The sequence below is a fragment of the Setaria italica genome, chromosome V, assembly GCF_000263155.2.
Source record: "Setaria italica strain Yugu1 chromosome V, Setaria_italica_v2.0, whole genome shotgun sequence".
Taxonomy (NCBI): Eukaryota; Viridiplantae; Streptophyta; class Magnoliopsida; order Poales; family Poaceae; genus Setaria; species Setaria italica.
The window spans coordinates 36,540,821-36,561,992 of NC_028454.1; the positions used below are offsets into that span (position 1 = coordinate 36,540,821).

The 21,172-nt window shown below is 43.7% G+C and overlaps 3 protein-coding genes across 3 annotated transcripts in view; 1 reads left to right on the forward strand and 2 right to left on the reverse strand.

The window, feature by feature from the left end:
• LOC101758398 (tryptophan--tRNA ligase, chloroplastic/mitochondrial) overlaps positions 1–3,519 on the reverse strand; it is a 7,324-nt gene extending 3,805 nt beyond the window's left edge. The window contains exons 1-6 of the mRNA XM_004969861.3: positions 3,362–3,519; positions 3,145–3,273; positions 2,407–2,494; positions 2,135–2,176; positions 1,322–1,411; positions 1,102–1,224 (exon numbers count right to left, since the gene is read on the reverse strand). Coding sequence (XP_004969918.1) covers positions 1,102–1,224; positions 1,322–1,411; positions 2,135–2,176; positions 2,407–2,494; positions 3,145–3,273; positions 3,362–3,411 — 522 coding nt within the window. The 5' untranslated portion in view covers positions 3,412–3,519. The remainder of the gene's footprint in view (positions 1–1,101; positions 1,225–1,321; positions 1,412–2,134; positions 2,177–2,406; positions 2,495–3,144; positions 3,274–3,361) is intronic.
• A 157-nt stretch (positions 3,520–3,676) lies between these two features.
• LOC101757986 (NADP-dependent malic enzyme) lies at positions 3,677–8,346 on the forward strand. The gene is made up of 19 exons (XM_004969860.3): positions 3,677–4,005; positions 4,324–4,444; positions 4,527–4,601; positions 4,715–4,866; positions 4,961–5,066; positions 5,182–5,247; positions 5,482–5,577; positions 5,674–5,745; positions 5,839–5,922; positions 6,027–6,125; positions 6,605–6,652; positions 6,721–6,774; positions 6,854–6,952; positions 7,035–7,124; positions 7,210–7,287; positions 7,373–7,447; positions 7,536–7,626; positions 7,738–7,866; positions 7,963–8,346. Exons 1-19 carry the CDS (start codon positions 3,719–3,721, stop codon positions 8,049–8,051), a joined length of 1,911 nt encoding a protein of 636 aa, XP_004969917.1. The 5' UTR covers positions 3,677–3,718; the 3' UTR covers positions 8,052–8,346.
• Positions 8,347–8,415: 69 nt separating this feature from the next.
• On the reverse strand, positions 8,416–13,449 carry LOC101759218. Its single transcript, XM_004969863.3, has 10 exons — positions 13,217–13,449; positions 12,497–12,585; positions 12,335–12,418; positions 11,962–12,074; positions 11,821–11,886; positions 10,774–10,875; positions 10,109–10,676; positions 9,717–9,922; positions 9,009–9,157; positions 8,416–8,936 (listed from the first exon to the last, which is right to left on the reverse strand). Exons 1-10 carry the CDS (start codon positions 13,351–13,353, stop codon positions 8,789–8,791), a joined length of 1,662 nt encoding a protein of 553 aa, XP_004969920.1. The 5' UTR covers positions 13,354–13,449; the 3' UTR covers positions 8,416–8,788.
• Positions 13,450–21,172: the final 7,723 nt, after the last annotated feature.

The window sequence follows — 21,172 nt, forward strand, 5'->3', positions numbered from 1 at the left end:
CTTTACGATCAGCATTCGCCAAGTAGTATTAGGGTCAAGTAAGACACAAATTACCCCAAACAATATCAGCCCACTGGGTCATGAGGCCATAACACATGCTACTAGCGCAGTAGGGCATTAAATGACCCCTTTCGAGTTCTTTATTTTCCAACCCTTAGATGATACTGATGTCCCATCTTCTCAATTCTTTTGGACACTGAGCCAAGAAAACAATTCATTTAAGTCTAATTGAGAGAAATCATATAATTGACATGTAGTTTTCTTCTATTTTTTCATGTTTTGAATTTCATTCTATTTTGAAGCAAACTTGACCCAAATACAATTTTCTTTGTGCCACCGAACCCATATCTATGCTCTGTTATCCAATATATCTTTATTTTTTACTAGTGTTTGATCAATGGTAAAAATTAGAAGTGGTCTTTATATATTTGGGTTATACAACATAACTACTAGTGCATAGAAAATGTAGGAGGACCCGTTCTATGCATGCTATCAAATATATGGTCCAATACGTTTGTTACTATAATAGTAACACCTATAATAGTAACACACCATTGGTGTCCGTATTATATTGGAACTCTACGAAAAATTTTCTTATGAGATCGCTTTCAACTCAGCGTCTCGGCCCCCCTAAGGTTAAATCCTGGCTACGCCCCTGCCTACGAATTAATGCAGAAAAATGTGAAAGACAACCTACGATGTAATTGATGCATCTTCATCAAACATGACTACTCCCCAAAATGCTGTTATAAGATAATGTGTTTGTTCATGCAGTAGTGGTCCACAAGCACAAGGAATTAACTCAGTAAGAAAAAGAATATTTTTATGTGATGTTTTTACTTTATCCCAGTTGTCAATAGGATTCAGATATATGTATATCTTATTGGTTCAGAGCATTTTGAACTGCGCGTATAATTCCATATTGTTCATTATTTTTGAGCAGGTGAAGTTATTTGACCATAAATTATCAGAAATTGAAAATGCAGGGACGTTTATATTCCCAGATTAAGATGTTTTTTTTAGTCCCTTCCGTGATATGACAAAACAATTCTGCCCAGCCAAAAGATGATGGTGAAAGCTGTCATACAGCGAATGACGCACCGCCTTGCGTGACTTCTCTTTGAACTGGATCATTCTGTTGAGCCAGCCAATAGGAGTAGAAGAACTCAATAGCCACATCAACTCAACATGAGCACGGACATGAGACTGTACAAAAATTGATGCCTGAAAACATACAAGACATCAGAAAACAATAAGCAACCGAAACATACACGAACAAAAATTGTCGAAACATAGCATGGTGTAAGTACGCAAGGCAGACCTTGGAGCTGTCAATGCCACATGCAAGATATATTGCAGCAGTGCTTCTTGTTGCTTTAGATAGCTCTGGTGCATCATATGGTAAAGTAATCTGCAAGCGTTTTAAACAAAGTGATTAACATAAACTAAAAAATTTTAAAACTAGAAAAGTGAACAACAGAGAGAAATATTGATACAAAATCAATTACGGGATAAATAGAACATGAACATCAATCAGCTGCTTAGGTCACAACATAGTCTGAGCATATAACAGGAACACTGTTTAGTGTTTAGCATGGACTCTGGAGCTGAAGCCTTTGGAAAGACATTTGGCAGAACAATCTCTCCTGTTCACTCATATGGTCTAGTTAATGGGGAAGTGCGTAGAGGGGAGGAAGGTCTAGTTAATGGGAAAGTGCGGGGAGGGGAGGAGCCATGAGAAGCCACTTTGTGTTTGGCTCATGGGGTCTAGCACAAAATGAAACGGAACAGCAGGGTGCTTGTGAAGCCGGTTTGGTTTTTATCGTTGGGCAAGGCTTCACCAAAAGCTGATGGAGAAGCTGCTCAAGAAGCCCTGCCAAAGGGGGCTTTTGTTAAAACCAAAGTTTTGATGAAAGAATCTCATGTATTGCACAGATCTCGCAGCCTATGTGAAAGAAGTATTTAAGAAGTCAAGGTAAAGGAAAGGTAAAGGAAGCATCTTAATTCGGCCGAGGACTGTGTTAGATTAAGATTGATAACAATTATGCAAATGCCAATTTACCATGCTATACAAACTATACGAAATTAGAGTGTTTTCTGTTGCAAGATGGATATAAGATAAGAAAGAGCTTACTGCATGCAGGTCCACAATGAAAAAGAATGTCTCGTATAAATCCTGCAGGCAAGTAGCACACAACAAGGGATGAATTGGCATATGTTCAATACTAAATAGATCTTGAATCTCAATTAGACAAGAGAATAACATCATAATTGAAATAGCCTTGCAATTGAACGAATTGTTCCTCAATATTCCTTTTAGTTTTCTTAGCTCACTACCAGTTACAGCAAAGCATATCCATTGAAATTCAAAAGAAAATGTAATGTTAAAGTAGCACCATGGAGTACCTGAAGTGCAACCCAATTCTTAATAGCACCAAGATAATTTCCAAGGTGAACCATTCCTGTTGGCTGTACACCAGAAACTACTCTTTTCCTGCAACAGGTGAATACATTGAGAGCTGTTCAATGTAGAGAAAAGAGGATTCATGTATTATCATGACTACATCATAACCTTAGTAAGAATTCATTCAATAACTATGAGGAGTAACCGCACAGAAATAGATGCCATCCCTATGAGTGACCGAAATCCTAGAGCAATCCTCTTCCAAAAAGTGTCACATCAGGATTACACCCTATATGATCACAGTTGACTTTGGCTCATTGAACATGTCTGATATTTCTGTGGAACTTATGGTCAAATTAAACATGAACAAGAAGGCCAAGTGATGATTTAATACAATCAATATGAACAAAGGAGCTGGAGTGGCCACATTGTACGGACAGCTGACTAACCAAAGAAACAATTCGATTCCAGCAAAAATTAAGATGCAACATGCAACAACAATTCAATTCCGGCAACTCTATACCAAATGCAGGCATTGCATCCTAAGGACACCAACATAAACTGGCATTGCACAATCTGAGCAAATCTCTCAGTCTTAAGTCAGTGCTGGTCCAGTCTCCAGTGGTAACACCCAAAGACGGCGCGCTACAATCCAACTACCACGAAAACAGAAAGCAATCGCAAAGCCATCCTAGAGCATTACGCCGAACACCACACGTGCAGGGAGGCGCGGGACGTACTTCCTCGCAGGAGGAGCAGGCGCCTCCTCGGTGGGGTCGGCAGCCGCTTCGACCGCGCTGCAATTGAGACGACGGAGAGGGTGGATGCGAGAAGCCAGCAGTCCTCGGGCGCCAGCGCCACTCCTCGAGCTGCGAAGCCAAGCGGCAAAAACAACAGAAGTATCAGCGACAAAAAGCGAATAGATTGGGGATAGGGCAGAGCGCGTCGCGAGCGTACGAGAGGAGCGGCGGGCGGTGGAGGACATGGGCGAGCAGCGCGCGGCTCATGGCGTCGTCCCCGTGCTCCGCTCCCCTCCGGATTTGGCTGCGCGGCTCTGGGTGGAGAAGCCGCAAACAGACGGCGTGTGTCGACGTGTGCCTCGCGATGGCGGCGATTTGCGAGCCGGGGCGGCTGGGCCGCGTAAAACGGGCCGGCAGGACGCAGAAATTCTTCGGCCAGCCGGCTGGTGCGCATCCAGCCCAGCCCAACCCAGCATACATTCTAGAGCCGGCCTACCGCGGGGGTTACGTGGCGCCACCTCTCTGCGACGTGTCCGGCGCGGGCAAGAGGCATCGCCGTCACGGCGCCACCCCCATGGCCTCGGTGTCCGCCGTGCTGCTGCAGCGCGCCTCCTCGCGGGCTCGAGAATATTTACATCTCCAGCGCGCCGCTGGAGGCACAGTTGCGCTGCATTTGGAGAGGCTGCACTATTGGTGGTGGAGCAGCGGCGGCGGGAGGTTTGGCGCGAGAGCGGCGCACGGTATGGCGGGATCAGGGGAGCTGAAGAACGGCGGCGTGACCGGCGGCGTGGAGGACGCCTACGGCGAGGACCGCGCCACCGAGGACCAGCCGGTCACGCCGTGGGCCGTCTGCATCGCAAGGTATATGCGGCCTTTTCTTCTGTTCATCCTGACATCCTGTTATGTTTTGATCAGGTGGTATTCAGGTATCATCTGATTCCACTGTTAATGTTAAGAATACCACGTCTCAGCTGAATTGAGGCATTCCTTTCGATGTATCTATCCATTTCAACATGTCATACGAAAATCATTGAGTCATCTGACCATTTATCTAAAAAGAAGTGGAGTAATAATCTGACCTCGAACTTGGACGAAATTCAACTTCTATTCTGATTTTTTGCTTTCATGACGCTTCTTATCACTTCAAGATTATGATGTTTGGTTGTTACCGGGTTTCAGTGGTCACTCTATACTGAGGGATCCAAGGCACAACAAGGGGCTCTCCTTCACGGAGAAAGAGCGGGATGCTCACTACCTAAGAGGATTGTTGCCTCCTGTAGTGCTATCACAAGATCTCCAGGTCTATTGCTTTTTCTCCACCTTGTATTGTTTTGCACTTTTTGCAGTTGACGATTTCGCTGAAGCGTGTGCATCTCCCGCAGGAGAAGAGGCTGCTGCAGAATGTTCGGCAGTTCGAGGTCCCGTTGCAGCGTTACATGGCCTTAATGGACCTCCAGGTAAGCTCATCGGCTTCTCCAAAATAAATTTTAGATTCACAGTATCAGTTGTAGCCAAATAATTGTTTCAATCGTTAGTTTTTCTTTCTGTCCATGATGCATGTGTTTTTCAGGAGAGGAATGAGAGACTATTTTACAAGCTCCTGATCGACAATGTGGAGGAACTGCTTCCTGTTGTGTATACACCAACAGTGGGGGAGGCTTGCCAGAAGTATGGGTCAATCTTCAGAAGACCCCAGGGTTTATACATCAGCCTCAAAGAGAAGTGTGTTTTTTCCTCCATCTCTTCACACAGTAGCTGCTTGTAAATAGGGAGTTTTAAAGGATTAAGGACGCTTATGAGGTGTTCTCCATGCTAGGGGGAGAATATTGGAGGTACTAAGGAATTGGCCAGAAAAGAGTATTCAAGTTATTGTCGTTACCGATGGTGAGAGAATTTTAGGCCTGGGAGATCTCGGCTGCCAGGTTAGTTCATTAGTTAAGGCATTCTTGCTTTGTCAGGGATCATCTATGCTTCTCCATTTTGGCTAAGCACGTAGTTTGTTGCTCTGATAATCTTTGTTTTGTGAAATACATTTAGGGCATGGGAATTCCTGTGGGAAAGCTTGCACTGTATACTGCTCTTGGAGGTGTCCGGCCATCTGCTGTGAGTAATTGCGTGTGAACAACTGTTCTTAATACTGTAAATCAACTTAGGAGGAACTATGCAGCTTTATATTAAGAAGAAAATATGCCCCCAAATTCGCCTCGACGAGGCCATGAACTTGGGTGGTATAGGTGTATGACCACACCCTCAACTGATCTAGGCTCAGTTCCTTGACCATTCTCAATAATTATCAGTCTGATCTCTGATGTAATGTTCCCCCATTTTTTGTTCTAGTGCTTGCCTATTACCATTGATGTAGGAACAAATAATGAAAATCTACTAAAGGATGAGTTCTACATTGGGTTAAAGCAAAGAAGAGCAACTGGCCAGGTTCCATTCTTGTAGCACTGGCTATGGTGGTTCAATTTTTATGAAAGATGTTCACCTGTATAATTGTGGGTCTTAATTCGTCATCTTCATTATTAGGAATACTCTGAACTTCTGGATGAGTTCATGACAGCAGTTAGGCAGAACTATGGACAGAAGGTTCTTGTCCAGGTCAGAAAAGATGTCGAAGATAAATTATTTGCCTCTTATTAAACTGCATGATACCTACTTTTTTTCCTTCTAAAAGTTGGTTTGGGTTTACAGTTTGAGGACTTTGCGAACCACAATGCATTTACGCTTCTTGAGAAGTACAGGGAAAACCATCTTGTATTTAATGACGATATCCAGGTAATCAGATTAGATAGTTGATTCTTTATCTTACTGCTCCTCATAAGAGGCCATTGTATTTGTTCTAGGCAACAGTAGTATCTCTGAAACTATTATTTTCACAGGGAACTGCTGCGGTAGTACTTGGAGGGCTTATTGCTGCTCTGAAGTCTGTCGGCGGCACTCTAGCCGATCACACATTCCTGTTCTTTGGTGCAGGCGAGGTAAATTGACCTTTGTTTGTAATTTTAGAGGGTGAATTCTACCGATCATTATTTCTTCATACTGCTTAAACATGCCGAGTGGAACCACATCAAATATTGCTTACTTGTCTTTACATTCCCATGAAACTTGATAATCAAATGAATATTGTTGGTGATTAAAAGGACAGGAATGATCAAGGAGCTGATGCACTATCAGTTCCATTTGGTTCGTCTTTTCAATATTAGTCATGTCCTAACAATCTCCTGTATCTTGGGAATGGGATTGTATCAGAAATCCTCCTGTACTTGATGGTTTTTGCATTCCAAAATAATGTTTTTTTTCTTGTTGCGGTACTGTCAATACTTTGAAGAACATCAATACATAACTAACAAAGTGGTAGTGAATTTACTCTGTCACAATTCACAAGTACTAATGTCCATAACGTTGACTTTCTGTTAAAAAAACTGTAATTTAAAGACTCATTTGTCTATTCTTGCAGGCTGGCACAGGCATTGCTGAGCTAGTTGCTCTGGAGATATCCGGACAGGTAGTAACTTGTTAAGTTCACCTTAACTGGAAGAATTCGCTGATGACCATATTGATGTTTTCTTTCAGGCGAAGGTTTCAGTAGAAGAGGCACGCAAAAAGATCTGGCTTGTTGATTCAAAGGTCAACTTACAGTGCTGCCTTTCTCACTTCATTTATCTTTTGGATGAACACATATAAAGAGGTTTGTTGTTTGTTGCAGGGATTGATTGTGACCTCACGTAATGAGACTCTTCAGCCGTTTAAGAAACGATATGCACATGAGCACGAACCTGTTAAAGATCTCCTAGGCGCTGTCAAGGTGCAAGGCTAAACTGAAAGGGATACAAATAATGTTCATTGTGGAGTTGTCATGGTTCATAAATCCTTTTCCCTTTTTTCAGGCCATCAGACCAACTGCACTAATAGGATCAGCTGGTGTGGGACAAAGTTTCACAAAAGAGGTGATTGAGGCTATGTCTTCGATTAATGAGGTGAAGATTAACATCAGTGCACTGTCTAGATTGTTGCTCTGTATTATTCAATTCAGTACTTATAATTGTCTCCAATGAAATGCAGAGACCTATCATCCTCGCTCTATCAAACCCAACGTCACAGTCTGAATGTACTGCTGAGCAAGCTTATACATGGAGTCGGGTAGTGTTTCATGCATAGCTTTAATCTTTCCACGTGCCAAATTTCTCGTGAGTATATCATAATCAGATGGTACATGTATAATCAGGGCCGCGCGATATTTGGAAGTGGAAGCCCATTTGACCCGGTGAAGTATAATGACAAGCTATTCGTGCCTGCCCAGGTCTGAAACATGGCCTTGTGCATACATAGAGTTCTTATGTTTTCGACAGCTCGAACTTACCTGTGACCTTTACATTGAACTGTACCAGGCAAACAATGCATACATTTTCCCAGGGTTTGGTCTAGGTGTGGTGATCTCAGGGGCGGTCCGGGTGACAGACGATATGGTCCTTGCTGCTGGTAAACACAATCTTCTATAGCTCTGGGGGGATCGTTCGTTTTCCGACATGCACTCGTACTGAATTGTTGTCACTAATTCTGCATCATTTTTTTTTTTGCCGTATAATACAGCTGAAGGACTAGCTGACCAGGTAACCCCGGAGCATATCGACAAAGGCCTCATCTACCCACCCTTTTCCATCATCAGGAAGATATCAGCCAACATCGCCGCCCGCGTGGCGGCAAAAGCCTACGATCTCGGTATATTTGGCTGTTCTCGCTACATTTTCGCTGGAACTTTAGAAACATGAGATGACAGTTATGAGCCATCCCGTTCTTCTGCTTTTGTATGTGCAGGGTTGGCTAGCCAGCTCCCTCGCCCAAAGAACCTGGTGAAGTACGCCGAGAGCTGCATGTACACCCCTGTCTACCGATCTTACAGATGAAGGGCGACAATACTGAGTTGTTGACACTGGACGAATTCTGTACAACTCCACCTGAGGAATCGCATATGCCTATTGCTGTGGCATCTACTGCTGAGCCGCTATGCTTCCCTGTGATCGTCGTGTAAAATGTGTGGTAAAGCTCGCTATTGACGAGTCGATTCTGCTTGTTCGTTTGTAAATGTATGTAGTCGTGTAATAGAGTTCACGGGGCTGTAGAACGTATTCCTACGAAGCATATGTGAGTGTATGTGACATGATTTTTTTGAGCTATGCGACATGAATTGGTAAGCCTGCAGTCTCACGTAAGGAACCGTTGCGTCACCGTCCTCTCATGCAAGTCGAAGTTCTTTCGTACACGATCTGCTGAACACTGTTCGGAACACATTTTTTTCCTCTTTCAACTCTTTGATAAATTGATAGCTACATGGATGACAATGACACCAGCAACAAGTATAACGAAATTAGTAGCAGCTGCTGCCACAAACGGCAAACTCTGAACGCTGCCGCAAACCGCAAAATATGTACAGCACTGTGAAATGTGCACTCTCACAAGTAACATGTTCTTTACAGTGCACTCTCACAAGTAACATGTTCTTTATAACTCTTCCCTTTCGGGATCCAACCTTTTTGCTGAAAACCCTTTTGTATTTACAGGAAGTTAAAGCAGGCAACTTGCATCTTGCAATGAAGAGGTTGCTGCAATCCACTGTCATGAAGGTCATTCATGGATGATCTGATCAGACCTGTCCTGCCTGCGTATCATCCGAAACTTGGGTGGTGCGTATCGCCCAGAAAGATTTTGGATGCAGGTTCTTCTTGTCGGCTCTGAACAGCCAGCCTATGTTGGACTCACAGGCAGCACACAGGGCGATCGTCCATGCATATCTGGAACCCAAAAAATGAACTTAGCCAGTGTACGTAAATTTTGGAAAACCGGCTGAGGAAAAAGTGTTATACCCTGGAAACCAGCTGTAAATTTTGGACGGTTCACCACGCAATCCAAGACCAGTGGCATTGTGAACTGTAATCATCTCTTTAAAACTGAGAGAACCAATAGCGTTGGCACTGGACAACATCACCATGTCACTTCGTCTTGCAATAGAAGTCTGCAACAAGAAATGAACTTGTCACGTCTCACATTAGCAAAAAATTATGCTGAAATTATTTCATCAATTTTACAGCTGGTATCACCAGAAACATTGCAGATACAACAATTACATGAGATGACAACCATGCATGGTTCTTATGCTCATTCCAAAAGTCAACTCCCCAGTGGGTTTTAGCCATTGAGGTAAGTTTCCTTCCTTTTTCCTTAGGGATTCATAACACTGAATCTATGTAAAAGCAAAAGTTGAAACTCTTTATGACCCCTAAATCTGAATAAATTTATGAAAACCTGGATCCAATTTCATTTTTATGCCACCGCTATTCATGTTGCAGCAAGCCAACAAGAACTCTTAAATCTGGCTGCAACTGCAGATCAGAGAAAGGTAAACTCACAAGTCTTAACCATTTGGCCAGAATCATGGAAATGAAAAATAGGACACCATCTAGAATGGGAAAATAAAGTAGTATGATCAATACTCCAGCAGACTATGTTTCGCAAAAAAAAAAAAAAAAAAAAACTTCAGCAGAGTAACTAATTCAAAAAATGTAAACCATTACCAGACAGCTTCTACATCGTATGATATTGAAGGCTTTGAGTAGCTGAATCTCCCGCTGTAATCGGTACGAGACTCCATCAATTTCAAGCAGTTCTTGCCTCAGAGATCCTGAGATCGGAAGATTGCTTCCAATGTAAAATGACAAATGATTTGGCTTTCTCACATGATCATCCATGCTTGGGTTTACAATTACCTGTCTCCACAAATCTGCCACAAGGAAATCCAAGGTTACACATACAGATACAGCACACTTAAATCACAGCTTAATGGATTCACACTTGAGTGTTGGACATTATGGAAAGGGATACTATGCAGTATCAATGGATGTGGAATAACATAGATTCAGTTTGCTACAATCATGTTAAAACGGAAATGGAGAATATAACTCAGTACCTGCAGCTCTCCGAGCAAGTGAATATGAATCATACATCTCATAAGCCCAGCGAGGCCAAAATGACAATGGAGCCTGTGATGCCATCTTTGTATTATAAGCACCACACAAGTATCTCTGTTGTTCAGTATCCTTCTTTCTTACTCCCAAAAAGGATCTGAAGCAAAGATCATCCTCATCTCTCGTGATTGTATGCTTATCTGGCTGACCGCACCCATCAATTTCTTTAACAGAATCATGGCAGCAACAAGACTGTTCATGTATGGGGTCTTCATCTTCATTTGAGGATTCATCCAAACTACCGCAACTTACCAAGCCACTGGACTGAAAACCTGAAAGATATACTCTTTTATCTGTTACTGAGTGATCACTTGAAGTGCTAGTGGGTGATAGAGAACCCCCATCTATTTCAGAATCCACATGATCAAGTTGTTTAGAACATGACACGTACACACTGGACATTGATGAAGCACATTGCCTGAAACTGTTACTTGCAGCTAACTGTCCGAAAGCATCTCTTGGAGTTCTTTGAGGTGTATCTTCTTCAATAATTCGGACTTCACCCCATGGCTGTTAAAGTGTTGACATGAAAAATGTCATAAATTATGTTCTATTCACTCTGTTTCTGGGAACAACAGACTTCTTTTATTTAATTGTAGAGACTTACTACTCTATCATTGTCCAACCAATGGCGTATAAGACGAAATCGCTGCTGACCACGAGAGAAAACACATGATGAACCATCATCCAACTGACAAATTTCCTGTATCTGTGAAGGAAAATAAATACCTAAGTTAAACTGACTAATGAGAAAGAAAAAGTGATACAGGAGAATAGAATGGTTTGGAACTTGCACCGATGTGTAGTTCACAACTTATACTGATCCTGTTGATTTTAAAAATTGAAAAATGCTTAAAAGGATTTAACAAAAAAGATTCAGTTTCAGAGGCATTGGCAGTGTGAAAACGACACTTGCAGTGTGCACTTGTGTTCCAAGAGGTTGTGTACAGAGTACAGAAATCAATTTGCAGGTTATTCCAGACTATATTCAAGCATAGCTCCTCAGAAGTTAGAAAAGAAACAATATAGTCAACTATAGCTGCAAATTCCATAAGAATATTATCTAGTAAAAAATGTTAAAAGTCCCATGGGGATCCATCATTTCTTTTTAATGGCTTGACACGTCTTTTAGATTGTATCAATATTTATTTACAAGTCAAGTATAGGTCAGGTACAAAACTGGAACCAAAATGACACCGATTCCCTACTTTAACATACTTGCAGCAACATACATAATTAGCACGAGCAACTTTGGGTGCACGTAGTGTCAAAATGAGCCAGCTGCAACCTAAAGTTCATTTTACCGTGGTGCATGTGCACCACCCTAAACCTATGTAGTGTTACCCCTAGTCTAGGTTTTAGTATTATTATAGAAAACTTAAAGGATATTTATTCTGTTTTTAGGTTCCTAGATAGTTCATGCATACTGATATATTCATCTGAATTGATTTATCAGTATCATATAAGCAGATGGTCAGTTACTAGTAGAAACAACTCAACAAAGAGGAAGACCAGTAGACCACAGGTAGAGGTAGACTGTGGACATGATATGACTAGAAATTAAACAGCTTAAATTGGTGTTTATGCCAAATGGATCGCCAAACATGACTACGGAGTCTACAATAAAATAGCTTGTATAAAAAAGAAACCACACCTCCGCCGTTGTTCCAACAGAAGCAATAGTATGATGTCCATCATTTGCGCGTCGATAAGCATGAACCTGGCATGGGATCACTGCCAATTATAAAATAAAAATGTAACAAGAGGCGTCAAAGCAAGGAGGGGTGGCACTCACCACACCTATCATGCATGGAGCTTCAACATGATTAACAGCCTTGTCAATAGCTTCTACTAATCTAGGTTGAATTACTCTAAGAGGTAGGGAAGCTTCAGGAAACAAAACAACACCTGCAAAGGTTTCATGACATAACCTTTAATACAACGCATGATAGTCCTTGCTCAGGTAAAAAGGGACAATGCAGGTGGCCATTTCTGGAGATATAGTTTGCTAAGATGAGATGATGACCATGAGTGACATAGTCAATATTAGGTTCATTTTGGAAGGACAACAGGATGGCCCATTCAAAATGTAGTGTCCAATTGTCAGATTAATTATTGAAGTAACCTTTGCCATACACTGCATGGTCTACAGGAAACAGGAAAGCTACCTTGAAGATAAAACATCGGCAAATTCAGGACTTTGTCACCATCCAAGAAAGCAAATTTGCTTCGGCCACCATCAACCTTCGCCCCTGGCAAAGTAACCAGACCTTTTATGCGTTGAATCCAGGATGATAAAGTATATAAATAAGATTAGCACGGATATTTACCAAGATAGGTGTGAGCTTGCAAGGAAACTATAGATGTATCAACTGTGAGGTCCTCAGAAGTGCTAATCCCTCCATCTCCATGAGTATTTCTGCAATAAAAGAATGTGAAGACGAAAAGAATAAAACAAGATTCCTGACATTGAGTGGCAGCAAACTAATCCAATTCATTTTACCAATGAACTGAATATAGAGTGAGAAAATTTCATGGACCGTATCATTCCTCTCATTGCCATGACCCCGAGGCCTTAATACTTTAATAGGCATATACAAAACATTAGTAGCTACTGATTTGAGTATATAGCAAACTTGTGGGCACCATGTATACTACCTCGTCACTCCTCCCACCATCCCATAGGGAACCACCATCCACCAATCATAAGTCGAGGATATCAGCAAATTTGTGATTGCCCTAGCACTTGGAGCGGAAAATATTTGGAGCAATCGAACACCCAATACTAGACAATGGCTATGACTGTCGATGCTTACTAATTATCTCCGGTTTAAACCATGAAACATATATTATTCTACACGGAGGCTATCTTTACTGTTTGCTATGTTCTTAGGTTTGCAAAATTTCCCCGATCCTAATCTCCACCTCCTCCAAATCCGGAGTGTAGTGTATTTTCAGAATAACTAAAATCAACAGTCAACTATATCATCGCGAAACGCTCTGGCAAGGAATCGTAAGAAAGGGGCGCGGGGCCAGGGGCGTGTTCGGACCTGAGGAAGGTGTCGACGTCGGAGGAGGATGAGCCGGCGTCGTCGACCTCCTCGACCTGGAGCTCCTCCATGTCCAGCTCCAGGATCTGCTCCATCTGCCTCCGCTCCCTCTCCAGGATCCAGTCCGGTTCCGCCATTTCGTCGCCGCCGCCGCAGGTTTGCGGAGCGGGTTGTGGAGGTGGCGGCGGTGATGTCACCTGTCTCTGTCTGTCCTGTCTTGCCCGGCTGCCCGCCGCCAGAGTTCAGGGCCGTGGGTGATTTTTCATTAATAAGTCGCATTGAATGTTTAGATACTGGGCCTATTTGGCAACAAGTAGTTAAAATTTAACACCCGTCGTATCAAATATTTGGATGCTAATTAGAAATATTAAATATAGGCTAATTACAAAACTAATTGCACAGATGGAGTGTAATTCGCGAGACGAAACTATTAAGCTTAATTAGTCCATGATTTGATAATATGGTGCTACAGTAACCATTTGCTAATGATGGATTAATTAGGCTTAATAGATTTGTCTCGCGAATTAGCACAGGGTTCTGCAATTAGTTTTATAATTAGCTCATGTTTAGTTCTCCTAATTAGTATCCGAATATCCGACGTGACACTATTAAAGTTTAACACCTCGTATCCAAACACCCCCAAATTAGAAGTATTAAATATAGACTAATTACAAAATCAATTGCAGGCTAATTTGCGAGACGAATCTATTAAGCCTAATTAATCCATCATTAACACATGTTTACTGTAGCATCACATTGTCAAATCATAGACTAATTAGGTTTAATAGATTCGTTTCGCGAATTAGCCTCCATCTGTGTAATTAGTTTTATAATCAGCTCATGTTTAGTCCTTCTAATTAGCCTTCGAATATTCAATGTGATATGAAAATCCATATGGAGTTCATTCGTTCTGTCAAACCATAGTAGTTGGGATAATAACTGCGAGACCTTAAATCATAGAATGCACTATTGTGTGATTCCCCAAGTTCATCGTATGCTCCTAATTTTGGCAGGTAGATCCTGTTGCAACATGCATCCGGTGGTGTGGGGCATCATGATCGCATTCCAGTGGTCAACGTAAACCACTTCATCATCGAAATTCTCAATCTTAATCTAAACCATCTGAGATTTGTCAAACTTGTACAAGTCGATCGGTCCTTTGTCGTGTGGTCTGAAGATGACAATCAAATCATCTCTAAACTCCAATAGATGGCAGTAATGCTCACCTGGCATTGGATCGCCGACAAGAATAGGATCTGGTTTATCTAGAACTCTCCATGTCATGTTATTTGGGTTGAAGATGCCTAAACTCCCACGGGTCCCAGGACAGTAGAATTCACCATGTAGAAAATAGGGTTGCTATATGCAGTGCGGAACTGAGGGGTGTTTGGATACCTCCTACTAAACTTTAGCACCTGTCACATTGAATGTTTGATACTAATTAGAAGTATTAAATATAGTCTAATTATAAAACTAATTGCACAGATGGAGTCTAATGCGCGAGCCTAATTAGTCCATGATTTGACAATGTGGTGCTACAGTAACCATTTGCTAATGATGGATTAATTAGCCTTAATAGATTCGTCTCGCGAATTAGACTCCATCTGTGCAATTAGTTTTGTAATTAACTCATGTTTAGTATTTCTAATTAGCATCTGAGTATCCGATGTGATCCTACTAAAGTTTAACACCTCGTATCCAAACACCTATTTCCTTCTCTGTCAATTCCTTGTCCCCCGTGCGCCACACCACCACATAAATAGTGTTGCTATAAGCCGGATTCGAAGCCCGTTCTTTATGGATGGAGCACACTATGCAGTTTGGAGAATTTGGTGGAGATGAGAATGATATGCCAGCAAACTCCGGCCTAGCCATGGTATCTCTGGAAGTTCAAGCACCTCTCCAGTAAATGGATTTGCTGCATACATGTAATTCTCACCTCTTATCACCAAAACCCATCCATCTTTCGTGAAGAGTGGCATTTGAAGTAATCTTTATTACATGGTACCAGGCTGCTGCTCTTCATGGTGTATTCCTTCTCAACAATGGGATCAAACAGTTTGAACACGCCTACAGAACTTGAGCAAATACTCAACAGCGTTGGGTATATTTGGTACCTCCTTCCATACTGAGTTGGCCTGCTGATCAAACTCCATCCCTGACAGACTTGCCGAACATTCAAGTAGTCAATAAAGGATATTCGTGGGACAAGTTCCTCAACTAACTCAACGGGAAGACTAGACCATGGTGGTAGTGCTGGTTTCATGTCTTCATCAGAGGTAAGCTTGATTTTGTTATTCAACTGCCAAAGAAAAATGTTAGTTCAGCTATATACTTGCTTTAGCTTAATATACATGATCATTGCTAAGATGAAAGATAATCGATGTGGACTTACTTAGCTTGAGAGTATGGTTAGACTTTCACTTAGTCCCTTCTTGAAGCTGCATAACATATCGGAGACAACAAGTTAGGTATGATCGTTATTATCCAAAATATGAACCAACCAAAAAGGGAAGAAAGGAAACTATTGCTTACCTTGATGGAACCACCCAGGACATGCTATTGAAAGATCTTGGCAGCAGACTGCAACTCATTGTCCGATCATCCAACCGGATTGTATACAGTCGAATACCATCGTAACAATCTCCGTGCAGTAAATGGATGCGACCAGGCTGGATCCCAGCTCTACTTGCAGAGGACAGCACAACACAATCACTGCTAATAACGAAAATTGTCCTATCGCCAATGCTTTCAACCTTCTCCCAAACGTACGTATCCCGTGGTGTCCAATCGATGAATGTCCATGTCGACGACCTCTGAGTTGTACCATGGGTGTAAAATTGCAGGAGGAAAACATCGCCGTCAGACTCCACCAGATGTTCGTTATGCCCCCAACGCATTGTGCTAGGATGTGGTATTCCCCTCCTCTCAATGCTGGCACCGATGAACGAAGATAAGAGCGCATTGACCGTGATGAATGTATACATGTTCGTGCGCACATACATTGTGCCCTGGCAGCCGACGATCTCGTTAGAGATGGCATCGTATGTACCATCGGTTTCATCCAACAACTCCCACCACTCCTCATCGCCGGGCCGGTAATATACCAGATATCTCTCCTCATCATCATCGTCGTCGTCATCGCCACCATCTTTTGTTCTCTCGGTGGTGAACATGATGGTGCAGTCGGGGAGAGTCGGAGAAGAGAGGGCGCACATGTAGAGGTTCTCCAAGGGGGTCAACAACGGTGGCAGCGAGATCCTAGATAGAGAGGCCAAGCTTACCAAGCAGCACTCGTTGGTGCCGCCGTCAAACATGAGCAGCCATTCTCCTTGGAAGCAGGCCAGGCACTGCTTGCCCTGAAACGCCTCTAGCTCCAGGGTTGCTTCACGGAAGCCGCCGTCAAAAGGGTCCACTACTGCACAAACGGTTTCCGGGGCGGTTGAAATAGCATTTGCAGGGGCAGTCGCGCCACCCGCTTCTAGCTTTCGTAGCTATAAATAGCTGTTTGCAGGAGTGGGTAAAAGGTCCGCCCCTGTAAAGCAATCTTCAGGGATGGGTGACGCCATCACCCGTCCTTGATAATGGTCACCCGTCCTTGATAATGGTGTCTTCAGGGATGGGTGATGCCATCAACCGCCTCTAGAAATATCGTTCCCGTCAAAAAATTCAGCGATTGAAATTTGAATTTGTTAAAACTGTTTCCCACCAGTTTTTAAAACTTTTGGTTCCCGCTAATTTCACTCTAACAGTCTAGTGTGCAATCGAATTGAAGACATAGAATATATGTTGCATAAATTCAATTTAAGCATAAGAAATAATAATAAGAAATAGAACCATATATATACATCATTAGAGTGCACATTGGCAACATATATATACATCATTGTAGTGCACATTGGCAACATGTTTTTCAACCATTCATGAAGGCTAGCCTTGGCGGTACTCTTGATTCTTCCACTCACAGAGGCTAACATATTTATCTTCTTGTGCTAATTCGTGTTCTGGGTGGTAATAGGTATCCACCAGGTTTACCACTTTACGCAAAATGAAACGACATAAATCAGCGCCTATATTTAGAAGTTGTTGCTCATGAAGACGCGAACAGTGTAGTCAAGGCCTAATCTGCAATTAAAATCCACGGAAAAATTAAGCAAGTGTTACATAGGTGAAAAAGAATGCAATACACACACACAGATACACACACACACACACATCCCTATAGTAGCCGTTTACACGTTCAGGATCATTTGTGTATCTCCCGAGCATCCTGATGCGCTCGCACACGTAATACCCGCAGTGTACAGAACCAGATGGTTGCTTGTGGCATGAAAAGTTTGTGCGTACAACTATTTCTTTCAGTCTCTCAGGGTTATGAATCCCTCCATTGGTAATGTAGTGCTGGTAGGCCATGTTTTGAAAAAATGAGAAGTTAGTTCATATGTAATCTTTGGGAGAAACAATTTGCATAATGTAAGTGTACACAACAAGAAATTCACTAACTTTTGTAGGATGAATTGGTCATAATCCAATGAGTCAAATACGGTCACAACTCCGTTCTTTGGCTGTATCATAAAAGCAATCCAGTATCCCTGCAAAAATATTATATAAGATTTTTCAGGCATGAAGAAGCAAGTATATATATTATAACAAATGGTAGAAATTTAGACACTAGAAGTTGTAGGGTGTCTATATGTAATGCCTATTTTGCCACTTAAGCATCATATACGCTATGTAGACTGAAACTCTCCTCGTAGCTTTTTTGATGTTGTCGTACTCGTTTCTCCCTTTTATCCTTCTTTGTCTTGTACTTAGCTAGCTTGTCATGGTTGTCTCCCTACTAACTTGGGAAGTTGTGCCTAACTTCGCAAATAGCATAAGAATCAAGATATCCGGCCTTCTCCTTTACAACATGCACGTCATTTTCTTGCATTCTGTACAATGTATCATAATTAATTAGTTATGCATAGTACATGTGTAGGACATAGTATATATACAAGATATTAGCATCGATGAAGCACTTACATACACCACAATCTGACGAGATGTAACTTTAGCTCTGAGAAGCGGAAAGATCATGGATGTCTCAAAAATCGAAGAAGATTTTGCTGGAATCCTCATTGAATGGAGGTCCGAACACATCTAGTGAGTACCGTGCCCATATGGTTCTGAGCCCAAGTCTACATGCCCTTGTGTGCCAATTGTGCATCCTTTGCATTTCACCTAGAATCCTTGCGATAGCCCTATCGGGTAGTAACGGTTTTTCATACTCAAATTTTCAAGGACAATCCAGTAAATCTCATATGTCATCGACTCCAACGACCAAGTTGTACTCTGTGTCAGTGCAGGCTTCAAATACACCGGTCGTTGGATGTCTTGCGTCTTGTTTGCCGTCTTGGCTGTCATCTTGGTTGTCGTCTTGTCCGCCATCATGGCTGTTTTGTTGCTCGTGTGCCATCTTGCTGCAATGCCTGATCCTTCCTTCTCATAAGCCCGTATGACTTGAGGCACTAATTGCGGGTCCACCTGTTGTTGTTGTGGCTCCTCTGGCAGGTCCACCTGTTTTTGTTGTGACTCCTCTGGCAGGTCCACATGTTGTTGTTGTGGCTCCTCTGGTAGGTCCACCTGTTGTTGTTGTGGTGATGCTTGAGTAGGTTCTGGGTGGTGTTCCGACCAGTTCACCGGCTCTGATGTTGTAGCCGTTGGTGTGGCCACCCGTTGTTCTTCTGATGCTGCAACCATTGGTGTGGCCACCCATTATTTTTCTGATGCTGCAGCTGGTGATACTAGACCCGGCGGTGTCGAGTCTACTAGTGCATGCTCAGAAGGAACCGAAGATAGTATGATATCTTGTTTATGCCACAATATGGTATTGCCGACGCTTTGTCCAAGGCAATTGACACCTTCCGTAGTGGGAATGTCTATCTCGTGATCACCATAGTTTGAATTAATTTCAAGCATTGTTACGCATGCATAATAGTGTAGGATAGGTTTTCCCTCAAAGAAACCGCCAACTGGAATCGCAAGGCCCCATGGCAACCTCATTTGTCTTGCCAGCTCTGCCAACCGTAACATGCAACGAGCAATGACGGGTCCATAAACCGGGGTCCCCAATAGGACCACATTCCCGCAACGCTTGGTCTAACAAGAGGCGCGGTGACAACACGCACCTGAGCCGGCCCAGCAACGTAGCGCCAGGCCGAGACCAAGATCCAGCCACTAACCGAAGCCTCCGACCGGGAGGCCTGGTCGGGGCCCCGACCAGGCGACCTTGGTTGGGGCCGGGATCACAGTTCGGCTCTAACTGAGTTTCCCTGATCAGGATGCACCGTACCACGCACACTCCCCCCCCCCCCGATCGACACGGTCGGGACCGACTGGGATGACTGACCGGGGACGCCCGCTCAGTGTGGGCTCAGGGAGCAGATGGAACGGATAAGAGAAAGCACCCATGTCAACCGCTATATGAAGAACCGTACCGCACCACGCCCTGCATAGTGCTGCCACAACGGAGTGGTCTGACGAGATGAACAGGGACTGAGGATGGCGACCATACCGTACTCAACGACGTGGGCCTCGATAAGACTAGACGATGCATGCACTCTCCCTCTCTCTGACTTGTAAGACTATCCCCTTATACTATAAAAGGGGACGGGCCCTCCACACGTTGCAGGCAGACACTTCTACTCATTACATACGTGTACACACTCTCGAACACATAGCGACATCTGAGCCCCTGGTCACTCTCTCCTACTCAGACCAGAGCACGACCAGGTCTCGGACACCCCCTCTCATTCCTCTCTCATTTGTACCCCCACTGCAAACGTTGAGCACCTAGACTTAGGAATATAGTCGACTGACCGACCCCAACTGGACGTAGGGCTCGTTGCCCGAACTAGTATACATCCTGTATCATTGTGTGTTAGGCCATATCTGATCTAACGCACGGCAAAACTACAATATTTACTAGTCGGCCAGATTTCGCACCGACTGTTGGCGCCGTCCGTGGGGAGCACGCTGTGCGTTCGTATGTTCGGTCATCGGATGGCCCACCTTCCCGCCACTCTCGTCATGGTGAGCTTGAGCAATACAATTTGTTTTGGCTCGCTAGAGTTTCCCGCGCCCCCACTCAGAGGGATGTGGGTCCCCCGTCTTCACACCGTCCCAGACCTTCCGCTTCGGGAGTCTGGACTTCATCGCCGACTAGCTCAGCGTACTTCTCCTCCGCAAGGAGGTGCCCGCCCTAGCATCCCCAAGAGGAGGAGCGCCCTCTGCGAACCTTGGGCCACTAGATGACCTCGACGTCAAGGCGCTCGCACTCTGCCTCGAGTCCGCGTTGGGCTCGAACCCCACGGTGGGTGACGTAGACATCATCCTGCACTCACTGTTCAACACTTTTCACTAGCTCTCCGAAGGGACCCCGCTATCTCCGCCGCGCTCGCCACACGGCCGGTTTCCCTACAGCCTCGCGTCTCCCTCGGACGCGTACGCGCAGGGGCTTCGGAGGGCTATGACGCCGCCCCCTCTCACGTCCGAGTTCGTGGGGATGGCGATGTAGCGGATCCACTTCGGATTAGCTTGATTAGGCAGGGTTAAGCCGCCTAACATGCGACACCCATGCCTAAGCCAAGTTAACACGGAGTGCCGTCGGATCTCATCCGATTTACCACTTGAACAGGATCGAGTTTAGCTAACTCACACGAAGGTGAGTGGTTCCAGAGAATACAACGAGTCCACTGATTTAAACAATTTAATCTTTTAGTTCGGCCATAAAATCATCATCAGAGTTTTACAAGGTTCAAAGGAAAACAACAAAAGGTAAAACCACTAGTGGAAGCAATCGTCGGGGTCGAACGTCCCTGGTGAGGCCAACCGGGACATCACTGGTTCCTCTCCTCGCCGTTCGAGGAAGGATCCCACTCGACCGTCCAGCCCGGCGGGAGCTGGGGCGGCCAA

Excerpts from the sequence above, each read along its gene's own strand:
- LOC101759218 (XM_004969863.3), bottom strand. The coding sequence starts at position 13,353 with ATGGCGGAACCGGACTGGATCCTGGAGAGGGAGCGGAGGCAGATGGAG. Across the intron at positions 12,419-12,496 it reads GCAAGCTCACACCTATCTTG|GGGCGAAGGTTGATGGTGGC; the intron begins GTAAATATCCGT and ends TTACTTTGCCAG. Across the intron at positions 12,075-12,334 it reads GCCGATGTTTTATCTTCAAG|GTGTTGTTTTGTTTCCTGAA; the intron begins GTAGCTTTCCTG and ends AAACCTTTGCAG.
- LOC101757986 (XM_004969860.3), top strand. The coding sequence starts at position 3,719 with ATGGCCTCGGTGTCCGCCGTGCTGCTGCAGCGCGCCTCCTCGCGGGCT. Across the intron at positions 5,923-6,026 it reads TATTTAATGACGATATCCAG|GGAACTGCTGCGGTAGTACT; the intron begins GTAATCAGATTA and ends TTATTTTCACAG. Across the intron at positions 6,775-6,853 it reads TCTGGCTTGTTGATTCAAAG|GGATTGATTGTGACCTCACG; the intron begins GTCAACTTACAG and ends TGTTTGTTGCAG.